Source organism: Drosophila takahashii, chromosome X, assembly GCF_030179915.1.
Source record: "Drosophila takahashii strain IR98-3 E-12201 chromosome X, DtakHiC1v2, whole genome shotgun sequence".
NCBI lineage: Eukaryota > Metazoa > Arthropoda > Insecta > Diptera > Drosophilidae > Drosophila > Drosophila takahashii.
The window spans coordinates 14,373,546-14,384,771 of NC_091683.1; the positions used below are offsets into that span (position 1 = coordinate 14,373,546).

Here is an 11,226-nt window from a genome sequence, read left to right on the forward strand (position 1 = left end):
TTTATAAAAAGCCTTTTGACTAAATAGTTGCCTCCGAAACAAAGTTATTCAAGCGAAATAAGTTTGAGGGCCCAACGAAAAAAAGGTTTCCAAAAATAAACGAAGCCAAAAGAATCAATAAGGTTTATGACAAGATGTGTCTTTTAGATTTCCGTGCTTAATTAATACCAGATGACATCGAAAATGTATGTGGAGCTTGCAATAATTAGTTAGGAAATTAAATACTGGTAGATCTGATAATTGGGATAAAGTTTATCATAACTGGGCAATCTCAGAAGATATATTACCTGTCTGAAAACCCATCGAAAGTTACAAATTGTATCTGTCCCATCGATTAATATGATAAAAAGTCCTGCTGCTTCACCCAAAAAATACAAAAATAATAATAGAAAATCGAGAAAATGATAGACGCGAGTCGGAAAGGAAATGCCCGATTATTGGGGCCTGGCGCAGTTACGTACCATCCGAAAATTGGAGCACATTAATCAAACCAATTAATACCAAAGGAAAAAGGTCAGCCGTGGGCTTGTGACGCAGCAACAGGGGCGAAATTAGGGGCCAGGGGTGGGAGGCTACCCCCAGCATTAACCCTACTAATTTTCAAAATGGAAATGCCTTCATTTGGAGGTCTGGGTGGCCAGGGCCCAGGCGAAAATGATTAACGAACCAGCTTGCGACAGACAGCATATAATAATTTATTGATACCAGGCACACACTCACGCATTCTCGCACACACCCACGCACACACACACAAAGGACCCTCGCAGGACCTCCCGAGCTCAGTAATTCAGTAGCCCACTAGCCCAGTAGGTGACTCCGTGGTCAAGGCTCTGTTGCCGTACAAGTTCTCCGAGGACCCAACAGCTAGTTGGCTGGCTTCCTGTTGGCACTCGAAGAAAATCCAGTTGATTTCGATCATCGGAAAACTCACTAGAAGAAAATCGAGATTGTTTTGATTATACGAAAATTTTGACAAGAATTATTTGTATCGTTTAATCTGAATATCAAAAAAATTCACATATCATTGAACAATGGGGCGTATACGTAATAAAAATGTAATTGGAAATAGTACAAGCAAATATCATTGAACAATGGGGCGTATACGTAATAAAAATGTCATTGGAAATAGTAAAAGCATTTTCCCTGTTTTTGAAATGTAATTTTTGTCACAGCTTTAAAATAAAAATACTTAAATATGGCTACAACTTTATTTAATTTGAATATTTAAGTTGAATTATAAACAAAGAAAAAAATCAAAAGAAATCAAGAAATTATTATTTATGAAAAAGTTCACACCATAAGAACTTTGTCTTTTTCTTGAGATATCATTTTCTTCTAGTGTATTACACCTTACATGAGGGATGTCACACATACACGAGCAGTTGGAAAATCGGTGACCTACAAAACATTTAATCGTTGCCAACGGCCAAAAAGTTTTCGGTTGCCTTCGGCTAGTGGTTTTCTCCTATTTTTTATTGTTGTGTGGTGACGGTTTTTTTTTGTTTTTTTTTTTTTGGGTGGTTCGGTTTGGGGGATTTCGGAATTTCGGGAGCTCTGGGAGACGAGCTGAGAGACACGCACGTGTTTTTTGTCCAAGGACTCGCGGACCGAAGGACTCGAGGACATCTGCCTGCGGGCCAAAGAACCCAGCCCACTTTCACCCAATAAACGAAATAATAAAAGACGCGTGTTTGGGGTTTTTTAGTTTAGCTTTTCGATAAACAGTGTTTAATAGTAGTTGTAGTTTTGTCCATTTTGTTTTTTTTTTTACATATCTTATACACAACATTTAGTCGAGAGATGAACTTAAGTGTTAGGCTTGAATTGAACGTAGAGTTAGGATATAGTACAAACTAGTTTAATATGATGCGAGCGATCCTAAGTCGTATGGGAAAAGTACCAGAAAGTAATGCTTCGTGGGAGAGATGAGTTTATAGTGTGAGTGGTCCGTTGCCGGTGGTTTCAAGTATGAGTTTAAGACACAATTCATTGCATTCTGAGGATGAGAAATCGATCAGGTTTGGGTGTACGGGGTGTACGGGGAGTACTATATGCGATAGGTAGGTATCAATAAATCGAATAAACTGCCTCGTTTTTGGCACGCCTCAAAAACACGCCCTCACAGACTCGCAGACCGACCATTTATTATAAAGCTGAACAGGTTTTTGAAGGAAGTAAGGAAGGGAAGAGGTACACACACACACTCATTTCTTGGAATCCTACTATATAGATGTATGCATGCATATTTGTATATTTGTGGGCCCTTAGACATCGACAACCATTTTCTTGTGGATATCCGTGTTGCCCACCACCGAGCAGAATTCATCGAACGATATCTTGCCATCCTCGTCCTTGTCCGCAAAGCAAATGGTCTTGTCCACGATCTGCTGCAATTGTGTGTCCTTCAGATTGTTGCCCACCATCATCTTGAGCACCTGGAAGAGCTCCCCGTTCGAGATGTAGCCATCGTTGTCCATGTCGTAGATCCGGAATGCGAATCGCAGCTTGGACAGCTTGTCGCCGCGAACGCTGAACTGCGATACTCCCTGGATGAACTCCTTGAAGTCCACCTCCCCGTTCCCATCCGCATCGAAAATGTCGATCACCCGCTGAACGAGCGGATTCTGCTGCAATTCCGGCAGCGACATGAACTCATCTATGCTCAGGGCCCCCGAATTGTCCAGATCCAGTTTGCGGAACCGCTTGCCCAGTCTCCGGATCTCGTCCGCATCGAAGTTGGAGCACATGTCCATGGGCAGGGAGGTCTCGTTACCCATGTTGGCCTCTGGTTAATTCTCTGGGCTGGATCTGCGGAAAAGGACATCGTAAATGATTGAATACCTTCTTCTTTTTGGCAGAGAAAAATCAACAACCAAATGAGATTTACAAAAAATCTTTATATTAATAGGTGAGAGTCTTTATACACCAGCGGTCGGCAGCGTCCTATTAAATGAGCATAGGGTTTCGTTCTGCCCAGCCGCTGCTCGCTCACGTACACTGTAGAACAGCGGTCTGCACGCACACATCGATGAGCTGCCAGTGTAAATTACTCACACAAATTTAAAACAAAATGTCAAAGTATGTGTGTGCCGACCGCTGTTATACACAGATCATAAAAACAAGATAACCTTGATATTCAGTATATAAACTACTCATAGTTTATATTTAGTATTTTAGTTATATAAATGGTAATTTTTGATACTTCATTTGTCATTAGAAGCCTTTGTTTTTGGAATTATTTTCTATGATTAATACTTTGATTTAATAAAAAAAAATATAAGATTAAATTGATATAACAAAATATTAACCATAGAAATTAAGTTCGATATGAAACCGATTTGGCTGGCATTTTTTCTCTGCGTGTATAGAACGACAGTTTACCTGTGCTTTGGGTCTCCGGAGGTTTCTGTGGCGTTCAATCTCCTAATTTTCCAACGACTGACACACTCTATAAAGAAAAGGGGGGAGTGCCAGTTATCAGCATACTTTTAATTATGGCTCAATCGTATCGATTTTCCAAATTTCCACGGATTTTCACTTCTCGTCCCGCGATTCCGCTTCAGCAAAGATGGGGAATTTTCGGCCAAGAAACCGTTTTCGGATGCCCAGCGATGGCCGAGAAGCTTGGGTAATGCCCATTGAAGGATTCCTAGTGGTACCCATAGATATTTACCGTAAATAAACAATAGTGTTGGTTTGATAAACTCCCAAAAGGTGCTCTCTACTCGCTCGACAGCAAATACACGACTGTGGACGAAAGAGAGAGTTTTTCACCAGTAACTCGGATGAGAGAGCCAGGTAAAGGCGAAAAGTGAGAGCGCTGAGAGCGCAGCTGTCAAATGCAGACAGCTGTTGCTTTTCCACCTGTTTTCCGAGGGTTGAAAATTGTTTTTTTTTATTTTTAAAGCATATTTTTAGGGGTTAAAAACGGGTTGGCACCACTTTTTATAGCATACTTATTGGTCAGCAATCCTTAGAATTTTGAATAATCCGTTAGGACATTTTTTTTGGTACTCCTGATAGAGATGGACTGTTTCATTAGGCTAGAGATGAGCTTATTCGATAGGCATGTTGAACCCTACTCAAATAAACATTCGATAGTTTTAAAACACACACGCTTCGAAGGACTTTTATTAATTTTATTATTATATATTTATTGTATATTTACAAAGTAAAAGGTCAAGAAAATAAAAACCAACCAATTTAACGTTATTTTTTTGTAAGTTTTATTGAAAGCGGTCCAAGCCGAAACAAAAAAAATGTCTTCAATCTTTTAAGGATGTTATAACAAACACATTTTGAACTCGTCGATTTTCTTAAGATATTTAAGTAATGAAACAGTTCTACAGAACCCAAGAATTCGAGACTTACATACAATTTAAACATATAGAGGTATACGAAAGATATGAGATTACAAATAGAACTCAATCGACAGAGGTTATCTGCTTCTTTTTCAGCACCAGATATTCCTCTTCATCTGTGCTAGCATCGTAAACATCACTCGACTTGGTCTTTGTCGGAGTCTTAGGTTTGGTCTTCCTGGCGTTGTTCTCTAGAGGATGTTACCATGGATATTTGAGAGGCAAGTGGAAATCGGAGTGGCAATTAAGAGCTTACCTTGCTTCACGCGCTCCAATTCATCCTCCGTATCAATGCCCGACGAGGCATCTTGACGTATATCCACTTTTTTCCGATCCTCTGGAACCTCAGCATCGTAGGTAGTCTTCACCCGGTTGTCCTGCAGCATTTCTACATCATCCTCGCTGGACTCGCGTCGCGAACTGGGCTTCATCGCCTCGTCGCACACCTCCTCATCGCTCTCCGGCTGCCCGAAATCGTTGGTATCCAGGGCGTATCGTCGCCAGGGCAGATACTTCTTCAGACTATAGCATTTCTCGATCCAGCTGCGTGTCACAATCTTTCCCTTGCCCCTCACTTGATTGTATTTGGGAGTGTTCTTGAAGGCGCATCTAATTGGGCATTATTGTTTTCGAAGTTACACAGAAGAAAAAAAATGGTAATGGTCACTTTGATATTTTATAAAGATCATTTTGATATGATATAATCTTTTTTTTATATTATTTGCTCAAAAAATACTAAATTTGGTATTCTTTCTGATATGATAAACTATCATGTTGATATGTTTGAATCATAAATTTGACATAAATCATATCGGCTTTTTATTGATATGAAATAAGGTAGAAATGACCCTATTTCATACTTACATGAGATGCGTACATCCCGGCTCCCAATCGGCTTTATACTTGGCACCCAAAGCGATGGCCTTCGAACGCAAATCGGCACGATCGGGATTCTGGAAGGCAAAATATCAGTATGGTTTTAACTGAAGTAGATTTCCTCACCTGTATGCCGCTGATGACCAGCAGTACGCCCTTTAGCAACTGATTAAAGGGACGATACTGGATTGGTGTGTCCTTGACCTTCTGTTTCTTCGCGGGTGTGGCAGCAGCAGCGCCTGCGGTGGGCGACGAATGACGCTTTTGTGCAGACGGACGTGGACTCTCCTTGGCCTTCGAGGAATCAGGATGCTTAGAAGTACATTTATCCCCCGTCCTGACCGATTTCTCCTCTTTTGAATGGGACCTTTCCTTTGATCTTTCCTCTTTGGAGGAGGACCTGTGTTCTTTCGCCGAAGATTTCTCCTCTCGACTGGTGGACTTGTCCAAGGAATGCCTGCTGGACTTGTTCTTCTTGCTCTCCCTCTCCTTTTCCTGCTCCAATCGCCGACGATCCTTGTCCGCCTCCAGATGCTTGCTCAGCCGCTGCTTCTTGGCATTCCCCTCGTCGGCAGCCTCGTTCTCATCGTCATCATCGTCGCCAAACAGCAGGGAGGCTCGATTGCGATCCAGGGGCTTGGCATCCGAAGGAGCAGGAGATCCTGAAACAGGCGATGGAGCAGGCGATGCAGCCAGGCTGGAAACGGCAACCTTGCCAGTGCTCAATCTTCGCAGGGCTGTGGAGCCCGCATCCCGAATGGCAGCCGCTGTGGATTGGATCGCAGTTGTTTCCTTCTTCCAGCGCTGAAATCGGTTGACCTGGTTGTCCGTCTCCGAGTCGGGGGATTCCTCGCGCAGCTTGAAGGCCCCAAACTGCATGATGCCCTGCGGCAGCAGGGATTTGACCTTCGGCGGAGCTGCTGCCGGCGTAGCCATCACATGGACCTTGACGAAGGACAGGCCGTATTGGACGTGGCGATTGAAGGGCTGCGTGCACACGATCTTCAGCAGCTTCCACTTCTCCGGCAGGACGCTCTCCGCCAAGGCGGAGCCGCTGAAGCAGCGCACCCGGTTCGGGTTGCTCGAGTTCTTGCTCTCGATGGGCGTCATGAAGGAGCTGGACAGCAGGAGCTCCCGGAAGTCGTCCGCCTGGCAGCCCGTCCGGCTGACCAGGACCTCGACGAAGGCGGCGTGCTCGTTGCCAATGTCAATGCCCGTGATCTGCTGCGGATCCTCGAACTCCAGGATCACGTAGGCGGACTTCTCGCCGGGCGACCGGATGCGCCACTTCCTGCCGGCGCTCTCCTTCAGCAGATTCGCGGCCCCGTGCACCTGGCAATGGGCGGAGGGTTTAGCCATATATATGAGGATTCTGGACAGGATCAGTACTCACCGCATCCTCGCTGCTCACCTCGCGCACGGACTTAAAAACCGCAATGGGCATTGCGAAGTTCAGACGCCGCTAATTTGGCGGGAAATTCCTTGGGCCAACTTATTGATTAAACACGCAGTTTTAACACACTGATCTGTGATCTTTTGGCTGGGAAATTGCCAAGGCAATTGGCTTATCTGAGCTAAGCTATTTTCCTGGTTTTACCGATGTAAACAGGAAGTTATGTTTTTGTTTTGACGAATATTTTAAAAATAAAACACTGCGCCAATCGCACATCACTAGTAGTGGTGGCGCACTGGCTAAAAGTAGCCTTTTATTAGCCAACACTTAGGATCTAGCTAGATAGCTTGAAATCTTTTTTTAAGCTAATTGAACATCACTAATGGTGGTGAAAACCATTTTCCCTTTTTATGATCATATAATTTTTAATAATTTATTTATTAATAAGATGAGTTAAAAGACTTATAAATTGTTGTATGATCTCTAGGTTATTTCCAAATTTTCCCTATTTTCCAGAATTGTAGTTTTTCATATTCATTAGTTTTCAAGTCCATCTTGTTATTTGGTTTCTCTCATCTAAGAGACATGTCGCCAAAAAGGCAGCGCCAGTGAAAAGCAGAAATGAATAACCAAAAAAGTGAAAGTTTTGAAATGATAAATAAAGAAATAGTGATGAGTAATTGGTACTACAAAGTGGCAAACATTTCTGAAAAAACATGTAGAAAAAATTAAAAAAACTATTAAGTATTATTAGTTATTAAAACAAATCACTCAAAGGAAGTAACCAATGAGTAAACATAGCTCAGCTTTATCTAATCAATTTAAAAAATCTATAAAGTCGTGACTGGCGATGATAACGGTCACGGTGAACAGGTAGCAGCCACTGCGATTGCCCATCTCTGATTCCCCTTGTCAATGTCGCAGGCAGATAAATATCAACAAAATACATATATATAGGATATAGGATATAGAATGAGCGCGGATGCAAGGATCGGGGAGAAGGAGCAGGAAAAGGATGTCGATGCCAGCAACTCGAATCCGCGGCCAACTACCAGCGATTGGGTGAACTTCTCGCAGTGGATGCACTGCTTCTGCGTGGTCACCTTCGATCTGAATCTCGGCCAGGCCCTGGAGCACGTCTATCCGCCGGAGTTCATGCCCAGCGACCAGGAGGTGAGCAACATCTGCTACATGGCCTTCCCGGACTCGAATTCCGGCTGCATGGGCGACACCAAGTTCCACATGCGACTGCGCTGCACCACACGCCCCGAATCCCTGCCAGGCTACAATGCCGAGTGCTCCCCCGCTCTCCGCCAGGATGCCTCCCACTACTGGGGCTTCGTCTACTTCCGGCAGAAGCGCGATGCCAATCTGCCGCGTGGCTACTTCCAGAAGAGCTTCATCATCATCACGCGGCTGCCGTTCTTCAATCTCTACTACGATCTGCTCGCCCAGCTGGCGCCGCGCTACTTTGACCAGGGCACCGATGTCCTCCGCTCGGCCAGCGAGCAGATCAACAGGCACTGGCCAGCCCTGCGCGTGGGCCATCCGCTCCAGCTGCCGCTGCTGGAGTGCAGCTACCAGGTGTGCATTCCCCGCACCACCAGCAGCAGTAGGAAATCCGCTGCGGAGGAATCCCCGCCAGCCGCTTGCTTGGCAACCACCACGAAAGTTCTACCCTCCGTCAATGAAATCGAGCTCTTCCACTCGCTGGACTTCTGCATGGAGCAGCTGTACACGCTGTGGGAGCTGGTCATCACCGGCGAGCCCATCGTTGTGGTGGGCACCTCGCCCGCCGACTGCTCCCACATGGTCCAGACGCTCCTGGCGCTAATCTCCCCCCTGGAGTACTGCGCCGAGGCGCGTCCCTACTTCACCATCCACGACAGCGAGTTCCGGGAGTTCACGCAGGAGTGCGGCGGCAAGGCGACGCTGCCCGCCTGCATTTTGGGCGTGACCAATCCGTTCTTTGTCAAGCTGCTCAAGGACTGGCCGCACATGCTGCGGCTGGTGGATAACCAGGTGAGTTAGCTAAGCTACTTTGGAACACTTATCTCCATCTCGCTCGCTTTCAGAAGAACATGCAGCAGCAGCAGCAACTGCTGATGGGCCAGAAGCATGCGCGGACTATCGCCTCGGCCACCTCGTTCTCGGGCAGCTCCGCCAAGTCCGGCTCCGGCCTGAATGGCAGCTCCTCGAATGGAACTGGTGATGCCTCCACCGCGGGGCTGCATAGCAAATACCGGGCCTATCTGAAAAAGGACAAGGCGCTGATCAAGAAGGTGCTGCTGGGCATGAAGACCAAGCGGCCGGAGCATGTGCAAACGGCGCTGATACGGCGCCATTTGCTCGAGCTGACGCAGAGCTTCATGATCCCGCTGGAGCGGTACATGGCCTCGCTGATGCCGCTGCAGAAGGACATCAGTCCGTTCAAGTCGGCGCCCAATGCGAGCAGCTTCAAGCTGGACGACTTTTTGGCCACGCTGGAGACGGCGGGGCCGCAGCTGACGTCGCCGCTGAAGGGCGATTGGAAGGGGCTGTATCGGCGCTTCTTTCGATCGCCCAATTTCCGCGGGTGGTACGAGGCACGCCACCGGGAGCTGCAACTGACGCTGCAGGACCTCCAGCTGCAGGCGCTGTCGGAGGCCAATCTGGAGCACTGGGCGCATGACAAGCAGGAGGTGGAGATCATCGACATGATACTCAAGCTCAAGCAGAAACTGAATCTCTATGGCGACAAGCCGGGCACGCAGCAGCTGGAGGGGATCAGTGGCACTGGCACTGGCACCCAGCAGCAGATCCGGGCGCAGATCGAGTGCATGAAGGGGCTGCTGCCGCCGGATCTCAAGAATGTGGTGAACCTCTGATCCTAGTTGTAAATCCTGTACTGCTCCCGCCGCCGCCTGTCTGTCTGCTTGTATCCTGTGATCCTGTGATCGTGTGCCTGTAATTTGTGTAGCTTGCAATCGATCCTTGCGAGGCGGTGCTCTTTATCATTGTAAATAAGTTTTATCCCGAGATTAGTCGCTGTACTTTCCGTGTCTAGTTTAATTGTAACATAATCCCAGAAGTGAAAACGATGAACGATGAACTTTAGTCCAAGCCAAGTATTAAATGTAATCGATGCGATATCCCTTTAATGTTTTCAACCCCTTCGATCACCACAACCAATGCTCATGTCGACCTCGACTGTCTCAAATAGCAAAACTATACCTTTTAAACGGTTCAACCTGTTCAAATAAGATAATTTGTGCAACTACATTGTAATATTCACTCGTTAGAGTTCTTAAAGTTAAGAGTTTGGTCATCTATGTGTGTAGAAAACCGGCAGTTTAACCAAATTTCCGATGGGTCGAACAATGTGATCTAGAGACCAGTTTTGTTCTACTCTAATCTTTTTTTTAAATCGTTGTGCAAACTTTGTATATCGCTATAAAGAAATATGTTTATGTCTATGACTGTCAAATATAAGATAACTATACATTACCTTAACGGTCGGTGGCTTTTTACTGATGGGATCTTAGTTTTTGGACCATTTATAATCTTACAACCAATTTAATTGATCCTGACTTTCCACTAAAACTAATCAGTATTATGTCCGAAACAAAGAAAATAATAGTGCAAATATGGAGTGTCATACATCGTGGAACTCGTAATACAATTCCCAATCGATTGGAAATTTAAAAAAATTTTATTTTTTTAAGATCATTAAGATATTATTTTGTTATCTGTTCAAAACAGTATGCATTCTTAGCCAAGTTACAGCAAAAAAACCAAAAGAAAAATTCCAATTTTTGTCAAAAACTGAAATCCCGAATTTCTAGTTTTTTCGCTAAAACAAAGCAAATACTGATTCAAAGTATGGGTTGTCATACCTTTCTGAACTCCTTATTAAATTTCCTAACGATTGGCATTTAAACCTTGACATTTTATTTATTTTTAATTTTTCGCAAAAAATTATGGGGTACCCCCTTATAAAAAAATTAAAAATTGGCGAAAATTTTATTTTTCCAAAATCCCACGAAAAGTTGTATGGATTTATTGCAAATGTTTTGGTGTAGGACCATTTTTGGCCAAGTTACAGCAAAAAAACGAAAAGAAAAAATTCCTTTTTTTACCAAAAACCCAGATCCCAATTTTTCACAAAAATATTGTTCGTTTTTGAACGTAACAATGGAAATATAGATCCAAATATAGATTGTCGTACCTTTCTGAAATTTCCAATCGATTGGCATTTAAACATGGACATTTTATTTTTTTGCCATTTTTCGTAGAAAATCATGATGCAAAAATTGATCAAAAAATACATTTTCCAGAAAGTGGTGTGGATCGTTAGTTTAGGTTGTTAGCTGTTCAGACCAGTATTTGGTTTTAATTTAGGACAATCTTGATTTTCCACTTAAGCTAATCAACCATTACATATTTTTAAGCTACACACAATGGCAACCTGTTTTTGGTTAACATTGTGTTCGTTTTACCAGAGAAAATAAAAAGTTAAGCAGTTGTGCAAAATATATTCAAATTTCCCGCCATTATGTTCCAAGTTGCCACACATCCGGCATCTCTTCGCCAACGACGCTCTGGCAACGCCATACT

At 44.3% G+C, this 11,226-nt stretch overlaps 3 protein-coding genes across 5 annotated transcripts; 1 reads left to right on the top strand and 2 right to left on the bottom strand.

Moving 5' to 3' along the window:
- Window positions 1–1,690: 1,690 nt before the first annotated feature.
- On the bottom strand, window positions 1,691–3,771 carry CanB (Calcineurin B). The gene is made up of 3 exons (XM_017142703.3): window positions 3,674–3,771; window positions 3,382–3,448; window positions 1,691–2,808 (listed from the first exon to the last, which is right to left on the bottom strand). The coding sequence occupies exon 3, from the start codon at window positions 2,775–2,777 to the stop codon at window positions 2,265–2,267; it is 513 nt and encodes a 170-aa protein (XP_016998192.1). The 5' UTR covers window positions 2,778–2,808; window positions 3,382–3,448; window positions 3,674–3,771; the 3' UTR covers window positions 1,691–2,264.
- A 431-nt stretch (window positions 3,772–4,202) lies between these two features.
- XRCC1 (DNA repair protein XRCC1) lies at window positions 4,203–6,897 on the bottom strand. 2 transcript variants are annotated; one of them, XM_070218945.1, is made up of 5 exons: window positions 6,649–6,897; window positions 5,364–6,569; window positions 5,226–5,314; window positions 4,618–4,970; window positions 4,203–4,552 (listed from the first exon to the last, which is right to left on the bottom strand). In XM_070218945.1, exons 1-5 carry the CDS (start codon window positions 6,679–6,681, stop codon window positions 4,425–4,427), a joined length of 1,809 nt encoding a protein of 602 aa, XP_070075046.1. In that variant the 5' UTR covers window positions 6,682–6,897; the 3' UTR covers window positions 4,203–4,424. The 2 variants fall into 2 exon arrangements, with proteins under 2 accessions (XP_070075046.1, XP_016998280.2); XM_017142791.3 differs by having other exon boundaries at window positions 6,631–6,896.
- A 610-nt stretch (window positions 6,898–7,507) lies between these two features.
- LOC108058195 (protein DENND6B) lies at window positions 7,508–10,122 on the top strand. 2 transcript variants are annotated; one of them, XM_017142789.3, is made up of 2 exons: window positions 7,508–8,652; window positions 8,709–10,122. In XM_017142789.3, exons 1-2 carry the CDS (start codon window positions 7,603–7,605, stop codon window positions 9,495–9,497), a joined length of 1,839 nt encoding a protein of 612 aa, XP_016998278.2. In that variant the 5' UTR covers window positions 7,508–7,602; the 3' UTR covers window positions 9,498–10,122. The 2 variants fall into 2 exon arrangements, with proteins under 2 accessions (XP_016998278.2, XP_016998277.2); XM_017142788.3 differs by having other exon boundaries at window positions 7,509–8,652; window positions 8,706–10,122.
- The last annotated feature ends 1,104 nt before the right edge of the window (window positions 10,123–11,226 follow it).

Coding starts and splice junctions, on each gene's coding strand:
- CanB (XM_017142703.3), bottom strand. CDS start 2,777: ATGGGTAACGAGACCTCCCTGCCCATGGACATGTGCTCCAACTTCGAT.
- XRCC1 (XM_017142791.3), bottom strand. CDS start 6,681: ATGCCCATTGCGGTTTTTAAGTCCGTGCGCGAGGTGAGCAGCGAGGAT. Junction 5,315..5,363: donor TGGTCATCAGCGGCATACAG/GTGAGGAAATCT, acceptor TTTGCCTTCCAG/AATCCCGATCGTGCCGATTT. Junction 4,971..5,225: donor CCGGGATGTACGCATCTCAT/GTAAGTATGAAA, acceptor ATGCCCAATTAG/ATGCGCCTTCAAGAACACTC.
- LOC108058195 (XM_017142788.3), top strand. CDS start 7,603: ATGAGCGCGGATGCAAGGATCGGGGAGAAGGAGCAGGAAAAGGATGTC. Junction 8,653..8,705: donor TGCGGCTGGTGGATAACCAG/GTGAGTTAGCTA, acceptor GCTCGCTTTCAG/AAGAACATGCAGCAGCAGCA.